The 21,712-nt window shown below is 36.8% G+C and overlaps 2 protein-coding genes across 3 annotated transcripts; one reads left to right on the forward strand and one right to left on the reverse strand.

Moving 5' to 3' along the window:
* The first annotated feature begins 1,400 nt into the window (after positions 1–1,400).
* Positions 1,401–6,973, forward strand: LOC132857863 (ubiquitin carboxyl-terminal hydrolase 42-like). Its single transcript, XM_060887970.1, is given in 17 exon segments — positions 1,401–1,716; positions 2,508–2,753; positions 2,857–3,066; positions 3,152–3,262; positions 3,353–3,452; positions 3,819–3,886; positions 4,065–4,135; positions 4,331–4,413; positions 4,568–4,679; positions 4,801–4,941; positions 5,054–5,160; positions 5,253–5,400; positions 5,493–5,906; positions 6,025–6,197; positions 6,325–6,570; positions 6,613–6,830; positions 6,937–6,973. Coding segments are annotated over 16 exon segments (2,442 nt in total). The 5' UTR covers positions 1,401–1,716; positions 2,508–2,515; the 3' UTR covers positions 6,939–6,973.
* Positions 6,974–8,291: 1,318 nt separating this feature from the next.
* cyth3a (cytohesin 3a) lies at positions 8,292–21,107 on the reverse strand. 2 transcript variants are annotated; one of them, XM_060860582.1, is made up of 14 exons: positions 20,785–21,107; positions 19,705–19,917; positions 15,250–15,332; positions 15,101–15,165; positions 14,923–14,989; positions 14,717–14,835; positions 13,387–13,467; positions 13,066–13,178; positions 12,340–12,488; positions 12,118–12,229; positions 10,958–11,034; positions 10,203–10,274; positions 9,954–10,108; positions 8,292–9,291 (listed from the first exon to the last, which is right to left on the reverse strand). In XM_060860582.1, the coding sequence occupies exons 4-14, from the start codon at positions 15,136–15,138 to the stop codon at positions 9,219–9,221; spliced, it is 1,056 nt and encodes a 351-aa protein (XP_060716565.1). In that variant the 5' UTR covers positions 15,139–15,165; positions 15,250–15,332; positions 19,705–19,917; positions 20,785–21,107; the 3' UTR covers positions 8,292–9,218. The 2 variants fall into 2 exon arrangements, with proteins under 2 accessions (XP_060716565.1, XP_060716562.1); XM_060860579.1 differs by lacking the exon at positions 19,705–19,917.
* Between the last annotated feature and the right edge of the window lie 605 nt (positions 21,108–21,712).

The raw sequence follows: 21,712 nt of genomic DNA on the forward strand, positions 1-21,712 counted from the left end.
AGGACCATGGTGCTACATAAAACAAAGAAAAACAAAGAGCTAAGGACTTTAGTAAGTCAGACCTAGACACATAAAGTGGTTCTGTGCAAACAGTGCAGGACAAAAGACAGTGCAAACAAAAAAATACAAGACATTTCACAAAAGACAACACACAAACACAGAGCTGACCAGTGTAAATACTGTATTTCCAATCAATATTGCGTGTGCAGAAATACTGGAATGGACCCTAGTATTATAGCAGCAGTTACATCAGGTAATGTAATTTATTGTAATGTATTGTGCAAAACAGCAATCAACTGAAGTTGTAGTTACAGAGCATTTATGTCATTTAGTTTGTGATATCACTACATCAGTTCAAGTCATTGATTCTTTTATGGTCTTATGTGTTAATTAATAGATGATGAACCAGAACATAACCAGAAACATTCTGCTACAGACATCATGTTCTATGCAAGCTGTCTTATATTTTTTTCCTTAGATTGAAGACGTGTCTTCTTTAGTCTGTGTCAGCAGGTTCAAACATAGTTATAATTTACTCATTTTGGCTACCAGCCAATTTATGATGGTCTGCCTTGGCATTAGTGATGGTATAGTGTCAAAATATTATTAAACTTTTCTTTATTAAAAAAGTGTATGTAATAGAATTTTTAAATCTAAGTTTAGGGGGCACGGTGGCTTAGTGGTTAGCACGTTCGCCTCACACCTCCAGGGTTGGGGGTTCGATTCCCGCCTCCACCTTGTGTGCGTGGAGTTTGCATGTTCTCCCCGTGCCTCGGGGGTTTCCTCCCCCGGTCCAAAGACATGCATGGTAGGTTGATTGGCATCTCTGGAAAATTGTCCGTAGTGTGTGAATGAGAGTGTGTGTGTGCCCTGTGATGGGTAGGCACTCCGTCCAAGGTGTATCCTGCCTTGATGCCCGATGACGCCTGAGATTGAGAATAGTTCGGATAAGCGGTAGAAAATGAATGAATGAATGAATGAATGAATGAGTGAGAATCTAATTTTAATTGTTAAACTTGTGCATCTGTCAGCATCCTGTTTAAACGAGAGCAGTGCATTTCAGTTGTCCCAGGATATCCTGGTGTCCACTAGCGTCCCCACGCACACTTTCTGAACACCACAGTAATGTAACCTCCACTTTTTAAAGCGTGCATTTGTATGTACGGGTCACTCGGTTTTATGCAGCACGGCGCGGGGTAGTTGTCTCGCACATTCGTACTATTCCACATGTCCAAAGCAACGTAATACAGTACTGGATACTGTGTCAAAAATAATGAGCCACCAGATGGCGTACTGATTTTGACCTACTGTTAAGTACAGCAGTGCCGAGATTAAACTGTGTACTATGAATTTAGTTTGTATAACAGTTACACTTTTGTGCCTTACCATGGTGTTGGCCGCACAATGAAACTTTTTTTTCCGCGTTTCGTCAAGAAAACAAATGTTAGTAGTGATAAGCACGAGGAGTGTGTCGTCTCCAGGAAGCCGGAGTTAGCTTAGCGGCAATAACATGCTAGTTGTAATTGGAGGAGGGCAGCGGTGCAGCTCCAGGATTTCACTTCTCCCACAACTCTACCCTGCGTAGGCACACATCAAGTCTTCATGTGAAAATGGACTTAACAAATGAACCTGAACACAGACATATACTATGCTGTGCCCTCGTTATATGATGAGCTTGTGACAGAACTAGCGCCAGTTCATAGTCATGTTGATGATGTAAGGCTGCCTGTTCTCTGTAACATAGCTAAAGCCTCACAGTTCGTGGGTCACAAATTATCCGTATGTTATACAGTAGATTCAAGAACATCTCCCAGTGTTGGACCGATTTTTTTTTTGTAAACTACTTGAAATTTGAATTACTTCAAACTTGGTGGTTTGAAGCTCAAGGTTTTGGAAATGTCGACATTCCTTCTGCGTTTCCTGCAAGTCACGTGGTGCCCCGGTAGCGTAGCAGGGTACACGCTGTGTCTGCAACAGGGCTCTCTGAAAGCACGTGCACATATCCCCGTTTTCAGGAAGCATTCTGTTAATCCGTTAAATGCTGGCCTCATGATTTACAACGTCAAAAACTGTATTGCATAAGCCCAAGAAATAAAATCATCATATTTCATTTAGTGTAAATCATATTCTATGAAAAGTGAATGTATGCCATGCATTTCAAATTTTATTGATCACATGGACAGTCATACAAAATATGACATGCAATGAGATGCTTTTTATTACTGTCGGTGTAAATAAAAAGGAATCAAATAGAAAGGGGAGTGAAAAAGTCAAATAAAATACAATAAAATGAGATACAATAAAACAAAATCGAAATAGCTGTGCAAAGTAGAGAAACAAATGAAATGCGTGTTATTAGCTGTACAATGACCAGTGGAAAAAATGAATAAACAAAATATAAAAATAAGAATGTACAGTTTCTTATGAAATACATATGAATGGTATGGATATTGTATGGCTGTTTTGAATAACGTACGAATAAAGTGCATATGTGACTTTATGTGCAGAATGAACTATGGCTATTGTGGTGAAATCATCAGAGAAATCTGACTTTGAGTCAGCGCTGTGTAAGCACTCCAGCTCCCTGAATCCTGTCTCCTCTGGAGGCCTGGACAACGGCAGCTCCAGCTGGAGTATCAACTATTCTACAGCTGAGCTTTCCAGGAGCATGACTACCTGTGTGGCTCTCATCGTTAAAGTTGCTTATTATGATGGCAACACAACACTTCCTGCTGAGAGGCCCAAAGAGCAAGGCAAGTATTTCAGGTTCTACTTCATCTACCAAGGGTTATTTACTTATCTGTCTTTTATTTAGGGTAAGCATATAACTCATCTTATGTCTGCTTTGTCATGCAGTGGCCGTGAGCTGTGGCGATGGCATCAGTCTGCCGCAAAAGATCCTGTTTCCACCAGAGCGCCTCAGCTTGACATGGACTCAAGTCCATCGTATTGGAGCAGGTCTCCAGAACCTGGGCAACACATGTTTTCTGAATTCAGCTCTTCAGTGTCTTTCATACACTGCACCACTTGCTAACTACATGCTGTCCAGAGAACATTCCAAAACATGTGGGTCATCACACATTTTGCTGCATCAATTTCTGATGTATTTTGCATACTGGGTTTCTGATCACTGCTGTATTTTCCCTTAAAGGTCATGAGCCCGAATTTTGCATGCTGTGTATCATGCAGAATCACACCATTCAGGTGTTTGCTAATTCGGGGAATGCCATCAAGCCCCTTGGTGTGTTGCATGAACTAAAACGTGAGTATACACCTCCTGATAGATGAAAATAATACACTATTTCTGTTTGGATTTGAGCATTTTTAATGTATTTGCTTTTACATGGTGTAGGGATTGCAAAGCATTTCCGGTGTGGGGATCAAGAAGATGCCCATGAGTTCTTGCGGTACACAGTGGATGCTATGCAAAAGTCCTGTCTGCCTAACAATGAGTGAGTCTGCTTAAAAAATAATTAAATCGGTGTGGTGCAAGATTTATTATTAGTGACTGTTCAGTCATATGTTTTATGTGATATGTAGACCAGTTGGATACCCAGTATTTTAATGATTACTTGTCTGCCCTGGCACCTGACAAGTTTAGAGGGCTGGCATAAATTAAATACGACATATCAGTTAAAATAGACTAAAATTGTAGATCCACTTAAACCTGTTTAGCCTTTAACCTGTTCATCTCTGTTAGTAACTACACAGTAATCAATCACTAAGACACCAAACTGAATTAAAAACTCTCATACAATCTGTCACTTGATGTTTACAAAATTTCATTATATCTGATTGCATTTTACACAAATTTTCAGATTGGACAGGCAAACGCAGGCTACTACTCTGATCCATCAGATATTTGGAGGATTTTTGAGGTCCAGAGGTGAGTTGGCAATTATGTACTTATATATTTATCTACTAGTTTTTATATGATGGAGATAACTGCTAGATTTTAAAAATCATATCATATGCATATACTTTTTATTAGTATCACTGTTTGTAAATGTGGTAAAGCTGAGAACTTTATTGACTGAGTGACTAATTGAATTACGTTTCCACAGTGAAGTGTATGAACTGCAAAGCAGTATCAGACACATTTGATCCTTATTTGGATATTGCACTGGACATCAAGGTATGTGAAATAAAATTGATACCCTTATCGAATGTTTACTGCACTACTGCTGGAACTATAGTGAACTGTATAGACCATCTATTTCAGAAAAGATGTTTGTCCTTACATGATCAATACAGGCCTCGTGTAGCATCTACAGGACTTTGTTTAACACAGTGTTAAATTAAAGTTATGTTTCCTTGTGCTCTTTTACAGAATTCCCCAACTATTCTCATTGCTTTTGAGCAGTTTGTTAAGGCTGAACAGCTCGATTGGGAGAATGCCTACAAGTGCAGCACGTAAGTGTCACATGGCATCTCTGAGCCCATACTTATAGGATAATAACTTTTACTGTAATATGGACATGAATTTTACATTAAAAAATAATAGATAAGGCTGACTATTAATGTAAAGTCTAAAATATAAGTCTTATTCATTCTGTTCTTCTTGTAGCTGTAAGGAAACGGTTCAGGCTTCAAAAAGATTAAGCATTCACCGCAACTCCAATGTGCTCACTGTCTCTCTGAAGCGCTTTGACGACTTCAATGGAGGCAAAATCTCCAAGGTCAGTATCTCCTGTAGATGTTTTAATAAGCTTGGAAAATTGTTTAACGTGACAGATCATTGTACAATAAATACTAAAATAATCTGTTGCTGTAATGCACTGTAATTCATTCTCCACACAGGATGTGAGATACACTGAGTACTTTGACTTGCGACCATACATGTCCCAGTCTCACGGAGAGCCGCAGATTTACGGGCTGTATGCTGTGCTGGTGCACTCAGGCTTCAGCTGCTATGCCGGACACTACTACTGCTATGTAAAAGTGAGACCTACTGCACATGTTTAGCTCTCAAGCTTTGATCAAGCTTAAACAAGAGCTTTCTAATGGTGCTGATGGATGGACTAATGTGGAAAGGTGTGGTGCTTTGTTTCAGGCAAGTAATGGCCAGTGGTATCAGATGAATGATTCATCAGTGACTCCTACTAATATACAAACTGTGCTGAACCAGCAAGCATACCTGCTGTTCTACATCAAGCAAGGGTATGTTAGAGTTATTAATGCTTGTTAAATACACTGTTTAATTGAGATGTCCCTGTTTTTGTTAAAATGTTCTACTCTGATTTATTTTTTAGGTCTACAGATCTGAAAAATGGAGATTTTAACCAGAAGGGTTTTACTCCAGGCCACTCATCTCCCCGACCAGTAACACCTAAGCTAAACGGGCATTCTTATACCTCCTCAACAATTATAGGTCCACAGCTCCCTCCTACTATGTTAAAGGTAGAGCCACGGCATGCACTGAGAGCTTTTTATTGACAAGATATTCAAAAATGTCAGATCTACCTTAGGTAACTTTTTTACATATTTTACAGAATAACTCGTATGTCAATGACAACGGCTCCTCAAAGGAGTACCACAACAGCTCAAAGCCCAGCAGCAGTGACATCAGCAGCGTGAGCAAAGCCACCTCCAATGTGTCTTACTCTTCCACCCCATCCTCGGCTTCTCATCAACCCGTCCACCCCACGGGCATGAAGAGTATCAAGATGAGATTTACTCTCAGCAATGGAAAGGTGGTCCGGTGCAGAATCTTGGACAACGGTACTCCTAAGCCTTCTGGTGTTGCCAAGGCAGCCAGTGGAAACGATGGCATGCACAGTCCTCACTTTAATAGTTCAAGCTCACACTCGCCTAAGACAAACGGATCTAACATCTTCTCCGAGTCTCACATGGGTACAAATGGGTCAGGACATGATCAAGTCAATGGCTTCAAACATTCTGACAAGGTATGAAACATCTCTTTGGCTGCTTTTCAGATATGATTTACAATTTTAATGAAATCAAGCTTTTTAGTGATGGTTATAATTTGAAATGACTGTGTGGCTGTTAACATCCTTTTTTCAGTACAATGGAGAGCGGAGCAGAAATAGAGCAAAGCCCTCATCTCCATGTACCACTAGCCCTTTGCCCCGGCATGGGACCAGAAAACGCAGCTTGTCTGGTGAAGACAGCATGTCTGAGGAGTGCAGGGCCAAGAAATATAAAAAATCAAAGGAGAAAAATAAAGACAAGCACAAGTAAGTAAACATGTTCCTTGTTTCTGTTGTCCATGATCTGCAGCACAGAGAACTGTCCCTAATGTAAATACTTTTCCAAGCCCAAGAGTAGTTTTATACCTAAACTAATACCTCTTACATTCTGCAGTAGTTCAGAAAGGGACATGTCTGTCAAGAACCAGGACAGCAGCTCCAGCCAACAGAACAAAAAGAAAAAGAAGAAGAGGAGGCATGAGTCAGAGGATAGACCTCACAGAGAGGGACGGTCCTCAGACAAGCATGATTGGAAAGGCAGGAATGATGAAGAGAGGAAGAGCCGTAAGCACCAGCGCAGCTCTGACAAAGATAGTTCTCCTCACCGTCCCAAACTGCCATGTATGAAGGATATTCGTCAGTGGTTTCTTAGGTATGCAACATGACATTATGATTTAAAAAGAATATTTTTTATGATGTAAAATTCTGCTCCAGACTGAACTTCTCTTGCTGCAGGTAATGTTGTTAAGCATTATAATGGATATGTCCAAGGATTCTGTCATAATGAAGTAGTTGCAGAGATCAAATATGGAGACGTGAACCATATTTCCTCTAACAGTAATAGGAAGATTTCCTTACGTGAAGGAGACATGGGAGAGACAGGCCCTGTGCCGTGCAGATGTAAGTCCATTTTGTACGTTTCTTTGGGAATTAATAAACTGTTCTTGAGCTACTTACTCTCATTACAAGGCAATCAAATAAATGCAGCGCTCTCTGTTTTTCACAGGAAACAGTGAATTCTGGAGATCTGCCTCTGACCTATGGTGAGATATTAATTATAGTAAAATACTTTTGGATGTTGAATGGGGTAAAATTAAACAAGATGTGCTTAGTTTTCATATTTTGGTTTTTTCCCCACCTAGGTCTCAGAGGACAAAGGAAAACTTCACTTTACAAAATATTGTAATATTGTAAATATTTTACACTTTACTAAATATTGTAATATCGAAAGCATTTTACACTTTTACTAAATATTGTAAATATTCTACATTATTAAATAAATGCTTTACACTTTTTTAGGGTTAAGGATTTTTTTACCACGCTGTACACCTGAACATTGAAGAAAAACTCAATGAAAAATGTTTAAAAAAAAAAAATTAATATATACACTTAAACCGGAAGAAGAAGCCTGGAGCTTTATCATCAAAATTGCTGCTCAGACATAGACTCAGGACTTTCTCACTTGTGAAGATGACACACATTCTCCCTTTAAGGACACGTATCTGGGAATGATGGAAAAAAGTGAACTAAAATGCTGCATAAAAGTAGAAAGACTGTCTCTCGGCTGCAAGCTACAGTATAATGTCACTGTTTCCACCTTTCTGTCCTCAACAGAACAGATTTTTTTAGTTCTTTGTGTGCACTTACACCACAGTAAACCTGGACACACTTGATATTATCTGCCTACTTTCCCCATTTGTGTCATTGCTTTTAAACACAAGACTCAATCTCCAGGATCCATCTAATGGCATTATACCGAATCTTCCACATTTCTTCACATAGGAAAAATGTAATTGCATTATATCATGTATGGATGTGGGTGATTTTGAGTGTAAGTTTTAATCATTTTGTGTTAAAAATACTGTGAATTTAAGTTAAACTGTACTATCAGTTATTAATTTCAATCCTGTATCAGGAGATCAGTATAAACACTTGTTTTAGAAAAACCACTCAGCATAATGTAGGCCATGTTCCAAAATATTTCCCACTTTGTTTGACAAAAATCAGTGAAAACGATTATAATAAAATCCTACATTTTACTGTAGCATGTTGAAAAATTCTATGTTGTACATTCTGTATTAATTAAGAGGGAATAGGCCTTAATGTCTACAATTGTAATATTTTCTCAGTATGTTTACAGATTTTTGTTGGGATGAATGGATAGGTATGTGATGATGGGTTGAGTGTTTGGATTTGTACAGGGTGAGGTCTTTTCTCACCTTTTGAATAAAACACACAAACAAACAAACAAAAACACTTTTAAGTCTTTGCTGTGTTAATACAATGACACTTTTGTAAACCTTTTTTCAAAATTTCTATTTTATTTATTACTCATTCAATTTGAGTTTTCACAGTAGACATATTCACATTTTGGGTTTTTGTTGCCAGTTTCCAGTCCCCACCCATACCTACCCCCACTGGTCCTTTGCCTCATTTAACTTATAAGCACTCATTCATGGACCATAACCAATGACCACTAATGGATTTAAAAGACTAGTTTACGTTTCTGAAAATATTCATAATTCAAATGGCCAATAGTTTTAAAATCCATTTTCAGTTGGACTTTTACTGTAGCTCCATGGCTTCACAGAAAGACCGACACAATTGAACATCGTCTCAACATTGTCGTAGATTATTAGAATAAAATCCTGTAACCAAAGACTGAGTTTCACTAAAACTTTAAAGGCATCACAGACACAACATCCTTCATTTGCTTATATGACTTAAAACAATTTTAACAAAGTATAGTTGTGTGGAAAAACCTCACATAATCAGTCCTGCTGATTTTGATCGCATGATACATCTGTAGTCATAAAATAATTTTAAATAATAGATTAATTAAAAAAATACTGAAAGGCCTTTTGTTTAATGGACACTATGGCACTACATGTTTTTTTTATTATTTATTCTCAGGTAAATAGGTGTCAATAAGATAATTATAATACTAATGTGAGAATGAGAGACCAATTTTAGAATATACTATAATACAGTATTAGTAAGAATGTGTGGTAATTGCTGCAGATGAACAGTAGAGGGCAATGTGGTACTGTGTCTGTCCTTTTTCCTTCAACAAGTGATGAACACTTCAGCTTTTCTGCAGATTCCCACGTTTAAGTATCCACCAAGCATGGAGAGTTTTACTGCTGAGAGTCTTTGATGTCTCTGTGAGTCTGAGAGTCTCTGTGTCCTGCAGCTAACCTCCTTTAGGATTTAATAAGCTCCTCTGTAGATGAGCAGACAATAGACTCTCTATTAGAGATCAGTACACCTGTAAAGGTCATCTTGCTGTCACTTCTTAGTGGCAACTCGCCGCTTTCTGCTTGCCAGCATCTCGTAGAACGGGTCCTTGCTGATGCTGGCCCTGTAAATCATAAGAGGTTCCAATGAATATAGAAAATCCTGGTTATAAGGCTAAAGAAATACAATGCTGCACTCTAGGACTATGTAATGTTTTATTCACTGCCAACATGAGATAAATACACTTTCTCTTTATTAGTAGTGAAGGGTTAAAGAGGAAAAATGGCTCACGGTTCCCAGCAGTGCCACAGGACCTGCTGATACAGCATTAACTGCACAAACCATCTGTGTGCACACTGGACCAGTCACAAATCACTGTAAAAACTGAGGCATGGGACCTTAAATACTCACATGCAGATACAGATCTGCTGTGTCTTTACAACTAAAAGCTATTCTTTAAAGCTCTTTCCAGAAACACTCAATGTGAAAAAAGGATGATTGAGTTCCCACAGGAAAAGAGTGACAGAATTGGAAGAATCTGTGTAGCTTAGTTTAGTTTAACTCTCTGCAACAATCGGTGCTGTTTTATCCAGCAGAAGATCCACTATCACAGAGCTCTGGTCTGTCATGCACTTTACTCTTATCAGTCAGACAGTGTGGACAAGTCATAGTGTACACCAGTACCTCTGACACTTAGCTGTGTTCTTCACCTAGCATTATCATTACTTGGATAAGAATGTATAAAGTTACAACAAACCACATGTTAGAAACTGTGATGAGGTGTACCTGATGGACTTGATCCACTCCTCTTTCTCCTCAGGAGTAGGGGCTGATATTCTGTACACCACATGGTTTCCCTCTACAACCCTGCCGTCTGCTTCTGTTTTACAGGCTTTGATCACCTGACCTTTATGACTTGGGTTGTAGAGCTCAAAGCAGTTCTAAAAGATGATAATCAAAGTGTTACATTTTATAATGTCATTCAAATGAGAAATCATTTTCCTTCATGACAGGATCACTAATAGCAATGCTTACTGGTTTTCTTGGCTCGTCCACCTCTCTTATGCTGAGGTTCTCCAGTGGAATAATCCCACGAGGCTCTTTGTCCTGGAAATACAGAAGCAAATTTAAGGCTTTATTCTGCAGCTTGTTTATGAGAGCGAGAGATTAAGACGGTGAAGAAACTGACTGCACACGAAGCTGCTATTATTATAACTGCTATAAATCTGGCTCATGTCACTGGAAGAAAATTTCCTGTCACTCACAAGAACTCACAGCAGGGGGTGATTGCTTTAGGATTGCCAGCTCATCTCTCCTATGTTAGTGGGCTTTGAACTTGTTTTAGTGTGAACTTTCATGTGGTACAGCTGTACTGGATTAGCTGTAATGGGCACCGAGTCAAAGCAAGTTCATGTGTATGAACATTTCATACATCATTTTCATGCTGCATAAATAAATCATTGATTTAAATCAGGTTCATTTAAAATAATATATTTTCTTAGCACAATTTTATATGCATATATTTGACCATTTAGTTAAAATTTGTACTAAAAAATGTCAATCTTTGACATATTAACTTTTTTTTTATTTCGATCAAACTAATACCGCACATTGTGAAGGATGCCAAGACCAAACCACCAGAATCATAAATTTACTTCCTCACCCCTCAACTGTAAGTAATGCCATATGATTATATTGAGGTCCAATTCACTGATTAGACCTCTTTAACGTTCCTTTTCTCCTAAATTTTTATGATTATACATATATCACCATTTGGTAGCTTTACTTACTGTTGTATATTCAAAGTAATACAAGCAGTTGTCAGTAAGAATGAACCATCTCCTTTTCCACGTCTTTACCCTTCCTCCTGTGAGAGAAATAAGCAATGATGATGTCAGTGATAACATGCTTAAAATACTTACTTCAATATGAATAATATGTCAGGCCTACAGAATTAGTAGTAATTGTAAATAGTAATTGTGGTTATAAAGCTTTGCAGTAATAATCCAGGTATTTCATAGTTAGCTGTTAAATTCAAATGAGAACTCTGAATGATAATGTTTATTTGCGTTTGAAAAAATGAGTTAACATCAAATATGTATGTTTTTATTTGACACTGAATATACGTGAGACCTTTTACCTCAAAGTACTGCTTAAACAAACACAATTATGAAACATATGGTGTTGAACATATGGCTCAATATCTTAAAATCACACTTGATCATTTAATTCCAGTTAACAGATTGAGAAAATAATCCGTAATCCCATTTAATAGGTCATTTTCTCGCTCACTATTTCATGATTTAAATTTATAATCTAATGTTCATATTGTACAGAATAATAGTTTTGTGATTGTATAGAACTTCAGGGTCATGCATTAACAAATACAACACAAAAACAAAACCCCACTTGCTGTTTCATGCTGTTGTTTGTAACAGGCTGCTTTGTCTGAAGCGTTCTGTACAAATTACTAATCCGATTCACAGAATATGATGTGCATCCTAAAGAAAATATGCTGAACGTAAAATATCATGTGTTACAACAGGGGCTAATAAAAGAGCCTGCTTTTTTTTGCACAGTGGAAACAATCAGTGAGATTGAGTCAGCAGCTCAGAACAAACGGCACAAGAGTATAATTTAACCGGGGTAAAAAAAACAGGATTTTGTTTCAGTGAAATAAAAATGGCACTTAATCTGAGTGAGGAGAAAAAGAAGAAGAGGGAAAAGTGAGAGAAGAGAATAAAGGTCCTCAGAGAGAACCCAGCAGCTGCAGTCAAAAGGCTGTGCCTCTCTCAGCTGAAGCAGTGTGTAAATCCCTGGTGTGGCCACTACAACATTTATAAATTCTTGTGTCGGTTTGGCCTTTTTCTGCTTATTTTCATTTATCATATTATTATTTTTCTCTACCTGTGAAAAAATATAATTAGAGGAATATAGCAGTGTGACTTGCCTAGCTTAAGCAGCCAACCTTCTCTGTCTGGATTGAAGAACGTGTGTGTCAGATCATTGCCGTCATCTTCAGGGATTTTGAATGGCTCATTTTTAATGCTTTCATATAAATTCTGTACGAAAATAAGACATATAGAAAGACCAGCTGAATAAAGAATACGTGTGGATTAAGATCACATTCATATTTTTTGATTCTTATCATTGTTACTCTGCGAAGCTTCACCTTGAGCAGCTCCTCAGGCAGATCACCACCTTCATTGATGCCACGGTTCATAGAGATGAATCTCTCGACAGTTGGCTTGTCTCTGACATTGGGGTTGTGCAAGCTGGTGTTGAGCATAATGATGGAGAATGACAAGATGTAGCACGTGTCTGTGGAGCAAAGACACTGTCAATATTTAATAAAGAGCTTTCTGGAAATGGCTAGAGAATTTTCCAGCGAAATCAGAAACTATCCTTGAGCTTGGCAGAGTTTTTCATCCAAACCCAAACTCTATGATGAATTTAGACACAATATACTGCTTTCCACTCCAGTTAATTAATTGTGAACCTATTTTAAAGAAACCTGTTTGGACAAAAAAAAACCCTGATGGATTTGCACAGAGCATTTCTAAATAAACGATGGCTCGTTCTTGCACGTTGGCCTTTTTCTCTTGCCAAAACTGCATTTTGTAGTGCTTCACACTGTTTCTAAGCCAACCTCAGCACTGTTGATCCCAGAGGGCTCTTTTCTCAAAGGATATGCAGTCATTAGAAATTCCTTTAATTCGTTCCTATAGAAGATGGAATGTAACTAGTGCTTGTATAAATGCTAAATTATTCAGGTCACATGTGAGCTGACTGTAAAGAGACTGTTCTTAAATAACTTTGATCATAGCTGTAATTGTGATTTGTTTGAGCTGTTCAAAGCCTGGAGAATCCTTTTCAGGTCTGTCACTAGGATTCTCACCTGAGGACTGGAAGACGCCTGGGTTGCACTGGCAATATCGTGATGCGAAAGCTTCCATCATTCTATCAATCTTCTGAGCCTCACCAGGGAGTCTGAAGCTCCACAGAAACTGCCTGACCGAGAGAGGAAATAAGACAGCATTTGATGACAGTGGAAATATTTGGCATGTTTAGTTTTTTTCTGGAAAAATATTATATGAGAAATGTGACTAAAATAGCCATATATTGTAGTCATATATTTTATATTCTGTAACGTATCTTTAACAGAACATTAGAATTACTTGTAATTACAGCTTACTGTATATTGACAAGCACTGCTCACCGTAAAGCTTGCACAAGGTTGAGGTCTGCAAACTCATGTAGTTCCACAAAGGCCTGTAGAACACTAATGTTAAAATCATCCCTGAGGAAAAAAAAATTATAAAATGATCCATTTCCAGAACCATTAAGAGTTCACACACTCACCAATTTAATCAAACAAAAAATAGAAATATGAAAATTTACACATGTACAAATGTACGTTTTTTAATAATGCTGTGAATAATCCTGCCTATAAAAGAACTAAGCATATAGAACCTCCAGAGGCGCAATAAAGCCAGTAGTTAAAAAATACAAATTTACTGACTAATTAACAGCAGTTTCATTACACAGCCTAAATGTACCTTCAGCCTCAGCGATAACAGATAAGCGAGCTATGCAAATACAAATGCATTTAGCTTTGACTTAACTGCCAAAAGTAAATAATTCATCACTGTTTACAAAATATAGCCAATGAAAAGAAAGACTTCTTTTTGAATAAATTTCGTCTGTATAAATTAATCTACCTGTACACAGACTGTTCACAGTAAAATCGTTGTATGGAAGTGGTGTTGGGATGAGGGCTGGTCAGGTCACATACAGTATGAATATTGAAGATTTACACACCACATTGGTCTATACAAACCACACATGCATTCAGAGGAGATGGCTATTGAGATTCGGCTACCAAGTTGGCCGTTCTATCTAGTGCACTGGTTTGACTAGAATTTACCCTAAACTGCATGTAACTCTTAAACCAAAAGTCAGCAAAAGTTTATTTGTTTCTATGTCAATTGGAAAAGCTTTATGTGATGAAAGATTTTCATCTATAATAAAGTATAATGTAATCCTAGTGAAGGTCGCACTGAAATGTCTCATTTAAAAAGTTTATTTATTATGTTATTTATCCTAAATACTTTAGGAAATGTTCAACATGATAGAAAGGGTTTGTCTCCATGCTTTGCTGCTAACACACACACGCTACTAACAATGTCACGCATACAAACATCTCCAACACGAGATTATTGGTTATATGGTCAAACATTTCAGTAGGAGAATATTTGGGAACATAGCCAGTTTTACATCAATCTAATGAAGCTGGAAATATGTCTTCAAGGAATAGATTCAGGCTGAAGGAAACTCTTGTATTGATATCCCAGTGGGGCTGAAAACTGAACCTCGGGCAGTATTAAAAATTCAGTTTTCTGTAGCTGTGTTACAAAATATAATATGTGTTACCATATTAAACAATCCTGTATGTTATCAGTGGATGTGCGCTGATGGGCTGAGACTATAAGAGGACACGTGATTCAGTATCAGTAATGGAGATGCATTAAAGCAATGCTGCGACTTACCTTTCGCCTAAATAGTCTCCGATGACTGTTTTATTCAAGCCCTCTCCTTTGCATAGGAACTGTGCAATGTCCTCAGGTGTGTGTTGCAGAAGATCATTATCCAAAAGAAACCGGATACCCTATAAATATAAATATATAAATACCCTAATGAAATCTTAGCATCTTTTTCTAATGAGAAAACATATCAGTACCACCTAATCCAATACCTTCTTAGGATCCATATTGAATTTCTTCCTTCCAATAGCCATCTGCTTATTCCTCTGTGTGGTCTTTCTATGGAAAAAGAAAAAATAACTTTTTATTGATGAAACGTCTGAAAGTACTAATAAACTAACAGCACAAGCAGTCATTTTAAGGGGATATCCGGTGGTTCGGCACACGTACGTCTCTCCCATGCATGTTAATTGTTCAATCTCTGTCATCACTTCAGCAATCTCAAACTTTAACCGCTGCAAGACAAAGAAGAGAGTGAGCCTTTATGGTGGTTCGATTTCTTTCTCAAGTCATGTAACTGTTATTTAAATCATGCATACTTCAATGTCATCTAGTAGTTCTTTTTTCCTCCGTCGAATGTTAGACAGTTCATCTCTTTCTGCTAGAGAAAGGTCTTCAGGGACTGTTGAAAGAAAGGAGAAAATCTAATGACATTAGGGAAAAAACAACGATAAGGTGAAGCAGTTCCTCGAAACCAGTTCCATTTGTCCATAAAGTGTCAAATGACAGTAAGTGAAATGTCAGACCGGTTGGAAAGGCTGGAAGTGACAGAATAATTTAGTTTAATGCTAGACAGTGTCTGAGGAAACTATGAGCTATTAAATGACAGGAATTAAGGAAGCACAGAGGGTCATGGTCAAATGAGGCGGAAACAAATTTGCTTGTGCCACACTTTTTACTCACCTTCAAATCTATTTATGTGCTCGTATTTAGTATTATATGAAAATACCAATCATTGTAACTTGTCACTTTTTAAAAATATACCTGAGACTATAAGTAGCTTTACATATGTAAATGTTAAATTGTAATTAATTCATATTATTTTATAAAATTATAGGAAATAATGCATCTCTGGCAGTCTGGAATGTGTTTGTATAACTAATATAGTTTATTTAAGAACATTGTGTCCATCTCTGTAACAGACAGAGATGGACACATTTTTGTAACAGACACACATTAGGAAAAAAGCTCATAAGTGAGCTAATGTGGGATTTCCTGCTGTTCTCACCATCCACCTCTTTACAATTGAGGGAAAGTAGTCAGTGAATGAAAAAAAGTTCAACATTCATCAAAGGTTTATCTCAAAGACAAAGCAATATCATTTGCTTTAACCTCCTTTTGTTTCTTTAAGAGGATTTATTTCATCATAATAAAAGCCTATTTATTCATTACATAACAGAATGTTAAGCTGTCCAACATGCATACAGTATAAAGGTGCGCCATTTCCTTCCAAAGCACTCTTTGTTCTTTTATAAAGGAAATGATGCTTACTGGATAAAACAGAAGATAAAATCATCAGATCAATTGGTCTGCCCGGCAACACATGATACCTGTCTTATGGACTGACGTATCCGATTGTAACTCAAATCTATGCTGGATGTAGAAATCAGTTTACCTTCTTCAGTGATATTTTACCATCATTCCAACATCAGATACGGAACTGAAAAGACTCTGGAGGTATAATTTCAAAATGTTTAAATGTGAAATTGAAGACAATGACTTCTGCCTGATATCCTGATGTTGTAACATGAAGCCAAAACCACAGTCAATAATGCAGACTGGTTAGAGAAATGTATACACTATCTGATAGAGTATTATAATTCATGTATTGGCTATTCTGCTTTAAACCTTCCTTGAAGATGCAACAGTAATTGTGTAATTACATAACGATGTAATTACATACCCAGTGACCTTCAAAAAAACAGCTACCCAATAAACTGTGACAAATATTGCCAACGTTTTTAACAATACAAGCAAAAAATACAGAAATGCAATGGTGACTGTTAATAAAATGCTTCACTACAATGAACAAATTAATGAATGATTTAATTACCTTCTGTGAAATGCAGAACAATGAGTAAAAGGAGTTGATTTTAGATTTGGCCATGCAAATTAAATGCAAAGTAATCTTAACAGCTTTAACCGAACAGTGAATCAGTGCCTTTAACAAACTTCACTGCATGTCCTTAGTCCCTCTATACACTTTTTCACTCTTAATCTGTATATTATTATACACTACCTTCAACTTTTATTCCCAAAAATCATATATTCGGATTAAACGCAGTTCCATGTTCCAAGAATATGGAGTAATATACTCTGTCAATTCCGGAAAGAGATACACACTGAGTGAGGTCATTCTTAGGTGACTAATGTTAGCAACGGGTTGGATAGTCTCATGGGGGGCCATTTTCATGGGCAAGATATGAGACCTGAGTAATTCAATATGATGTCAAATTGGATTGATGAAAGCAGCCGAGATGAGCGTATTTGGCTTGGAGGATTCTCCTGAGTGTCCTGACTTCATGTGATTGCTTTTCTCAAAAAAGATTTATTGCATCCTGGATTCTCAGTAAAATCACTATTATTTGCTCTGCACATATTCCAATTAATTTAGAGGTCAATGTGCAAATTAAAAGGTTTTAGCTTGTGGCAAATTTGTGTTTGTTCAGCAGCACCTGCATTAATTGCTTATGCACTGGAATAACAAGTAAAACAGATGGACATGAAAAAAGAGCTTAGCTCTCTATAAAACACTGTTACCAGTTTCTGATTTGCATTTGTCACAGCCATTCATTCATTTCACAAGCATATTAGCAAAAATACTGTGGAAATAAATACAAATATTTGCTGTGTTACATCTCATGGTATATGTGATCTGTTCTTCACATATACTGTTGTAGAATTCTCAGCATTATCGTCCTTTGTGTGTGAACAAAACAACACAAATCAAATTCAATCAAGATCAAACAGACCAGTGTAATAACTTCAAATAAACATGATTCTTTAATATTTTATAATTTGTGACTATGTTTGAAGATGAACCGTTCCTCTCAGGACATAAAATCTAACATGATACCAACCTTGACCATGACCATGTTGTGTTATACATGTTTTAATTACATAAATATTTAAAGTACCCTTTTTTCTTATAATAGTTATTATCTAGTCTATAGTAATATATAAACTAAAGAAAAAAAATAAAGAGGAGATTCTTTTCTCAATAGGAACTAATACAATGAAATGAAACTTATGCAAAAGTAGAATTAATGCGTGAAAATCTTACACATGCAATGCAAGTAGAAATATCCAGCCAATGAGATCTACTCATATATACAGTAGTAGTTGGCTAATGATTTAATCAGAAGCAAATAATTTTGTAAATAACCAATATTTACCATTAGCTTTAACTTTCTGAAATTGATTCTAATTCAACTTGCCATTAGCAAAGAAAACAGGCTAACTATTTCTATGCAATTATAAGCTTTCATAAACCCTGTAGTAGGAGCTTATTATGAAAAAAATAAAAACAGAGCATTTATTTTTTAAAAAATCTTCTGTGAGGACCCTTTTCTAAAAGAGACACAGAGAAAGGCTTATTGTACCAGCCAAAAAACTTGAACCTAGTTATATTTTTTACAATAAGAATCAAGAGCTGTTACAGAAACTCTGTTTTTCCTGTTCTACTTCTATGTCAAGAATGAAGATATTACAACCACACAAAATGCCATCACCTCACTCATCTCCCTCTCCTGCTGGGAAAACAGCTTAAAAGCCAATGTTCCTATAAAGCAGTTCCATATGTGTCACTGAGACAACAAAAAGCACTTCACATGCTCCTTTGTCTGTTTTTTCAAATGCAGGAAAAACTCTCAATGGAATTAATTCAAAAGCTTCAGCTGATACATGCAAACTATATATAGTAGACATGCAAACATTTTCTTGCTGTGCAAACACCACTCATTATTAAGTGAAGATCCTGTTATGTTTCAGATCGTTTTTGACTTTTCAAAAACAAATGTCACTGATGAAGCTGAAATTTACTGAAAGGGTCTGCATCTTTAAACAAAATACAAAACAGTCAATTGTCAGTGTGTTGGGTCAGGATTGACGCTCCATATAATTAGTATTAATGAGGTGATGACTCCTGCCTGGGTCTCATCTTGTGCCAGACAGCACCCTCAGGAGAGCCAGACAACAGTGGCATTGAGTTTTCTATAAAAGCACAGATCACTGCCAAACTTCACTAGACCGTGCATTGGTGCAAGTTACCTATTGGTAACACTAGCTACTGCTTGTACACATAGTTTATTTACACATAAAAAAAAACACCACTGAGACAGTTTGTCAGGTTGCCCATGCAGCATGGCTTTAATTCAGAGCATTTCTTTTTCAACCTTTTCAACCTCCTGCCAAAGAAAATGGAAGAAAGCTTTTCCATTTGGTCTTTTCCACAGCCAAATAAAACACACAAGCTCTTGTAGCACTGAGGAAGTCAATGAAAATGTTGGAATGAAGGAGACATTCACTTTGGCTTCACAATTCATCAGTTGCTGATACACACACACACACACACACCACAGGCATTAGAATGCTGGATACTGTAGTACAACTATATAAGTTGTATTTTTAACAAAATGCTATAACTGATGATGTTATTAAAGCAACACAAAATCCAGGGGTGACAATTTACAGGAAATAAGCATTTTTCTTTTAGTCTGCTGAAAAGGTGACAAACAGAGTAGAGTGAGAGCTATGATGGTTGAATTCAATGCTAGCCAAATAAAAATCAGATTGTTTTGTTTTATCTCTAAATGTCATCTGTTTTGAAAAGGCTTCAAAGACAGATAATGATATATTGAAATCTGTGATATTTGTCTATCATTATTATCATTTTTCATTACGTCCCAACAAATTATTCACACCTTTCATTCTGTTTGTTCAGATATTACAGCGGGCATGTGCCTACACAATATCTCATCAAATTACAATATTACCTTTATGTTCAAAGGTATGTGGACAGCTGAGTGTTGATCATCACATTCCAAAACCATTAGCATTAATATTGAGTTGCTGCTCTGCTGTTAATCCACTCTTCTTGAAAGGGTTTCCACTAGATAATGGAGCATGGCTGTGGGAATTAGTGTTCATTCAGCCACAAGAGCATTAGGGAGGTCGGGCCTGGTGCACAGCCATCATTTTAAAAGTTTCTGGAAGAACCACATATGGGTGTGATAGTCAGGTGTCCACAACGTCTTTGGCAATATATAGTAGATTTTTCTAGAAATACATAGACTTCTCCTATGCTGATGACTTGCCTAAAGAACTAAAAATGGCCACAGACTTACAGCACACTGTAATCAAATCAATGTCTTACGATTTTTGCAGCTAGAGTCCCCTGTAAAAAAACTAATTATTTTCTGAAATATTCAAATATCAGGCTCATTATTCTGTGTGTATAGTAATATTCTGGCTATTTATTTAATCTTTTTATTGATGAATTTTCCACAGAAAGAGCAGGTCCAAGTTGTCAATTGTTGTATTTATGTTTATGTTATGTTTTTGTTTTCCAATTATTTAAGGGTTTTATTAAAATGATCATGGACCTCACTTTGAGAGCCAGTGGCCCTCACAACCGACTTAATACTAGCGTTGAATAAACTTATTCAATAACTGAAACAAAAAGCAAAATTAATGAAATGAACACATGGAAAACAGATTATTTTTTATAAACTGCTCCCTCGGCATAAAGCACACCGACTACACCGAGGAAATGATATTTATGGGTTATGTATAATACACTTTATTTTGCTTGTCACCTTCTTATTGATAATAATAATAATAATAATAATAATAATAATAATAATAATAATAATAAAGAAGAAGAAGAAGAAGAAACTTTTTCAATCAGTCTGTAACCTTTTATAATGGAAGCAGTACAGGAACTACAGCTAAAGAAGCATTTACATTATATAAGACCATATTTACACGTGCTATTAATAAAAAAAACCGCTTGTTTTCCTCCCCTATAAATAAATCCGCCACAGCAATGGACATAAAATAAAACGTAGCCTTACCTCTACTGTCCTCATCCATGTTCAGGTCGGGTGAAAGATCGAAGATAAAACAGCTTATCACAAACAACAAACCCAAACACAAGGTCAGACAGTCTGTTTATTGACTTTCTCCCTCTTTCACGTTTGTCTTCAGCCAAACTGCAGGAGCAACAGTATCCTCTTAGTATCCTCTTAACGCGTCCAAAGGAAGATTTCTCGGAAAGCAAGGTCAGATTTCAGTGCACATCCAAACACTTCACTTGTTTTTTTTTTTGTTGTTTTTTTTCTCACATCCAGTGTGTGATCCACGGTGATAAGCTGAAAAAGCGACAGAGTCTCAGATACAGAACAGAGGAGGTGTGACATCACAACTCTAACCACGCCCCTAGTAGTATGGCTCAGGAAAAGATCCTTTTAAATCACGTGAGTGCTGAATGTCCCTGTTTATCATCATTCCACTGTAACGTTCACCTACACTTCTTAGACATGGTGGAATCCCGTTATTTTATATCATTTTCTTCTTTATATTTCACGTTCTATGTTATTATATATAATGGATGTAGGTTTAACAAACTCCTACATACTGTGTACTGTATCATGTTTAGTAAAACCTAACAAAAACATTTTTTCAGACTTATTGCTGAATGCTTGTGAATACTAGATCACTAAATACAGAACTTTTCTCATGTTAATCATTAACTGTGTCCTAACGGATTTCTAACTGCCTTTAAGTTATACATGTGGAATGAAATGCTTCTGTGATATAAGGTTTTCATCATTCCTGTAGGATTTTTGGGTGGTGCCCAGATTGAGAATCCCTAAACATACTGATGACCAAATAACTTACAGGAATTGGTGTAGTTAATGGACAGGTCTGACTAATTCCTGTGTAAGAGGTGTTGTGATCTCACTTACTGTATAGCAGCCTGTACTCTATGAGTCATTCAGA

Source organism: Tachysurus vachellii, chromosome 2, assembly GCF_030014155.1.
Source record: "Tachysurus vachellii isolate PV-2020 chromosome 2, HZAU_Pvac_v1, whole genome shotgun sequence".
Taxonomy (NCBI): domain Eukaryota; kingdom Metazoa; phylum Chordata; class Actinopteri; order Siluriformes; family Bagridae; genus Tachysurus; species Tachysurus vachellii.

What these genes read in the sequence shown, in the direction of transcription:
- cyth3a (XM_060860579.1), bottom strand. An exon ending in AACTACTAGATGACATTGAA is followed by an intron (nt 15,166 to 15,249) that starts GTATGCATGATT and finishes TTTGTCTTGCAG; the next exon opens with CGGTTAAAGTTTGAGATTGC. An exon ending in TTAACATGCATGGGAGAGAC is followed by an intron (nt 14,990 to 15,100) that starts GTACGTGTGCCG and finishes CTTTTTCCATAG; the next exon opens with AAAGACCACACAGAGGAATA.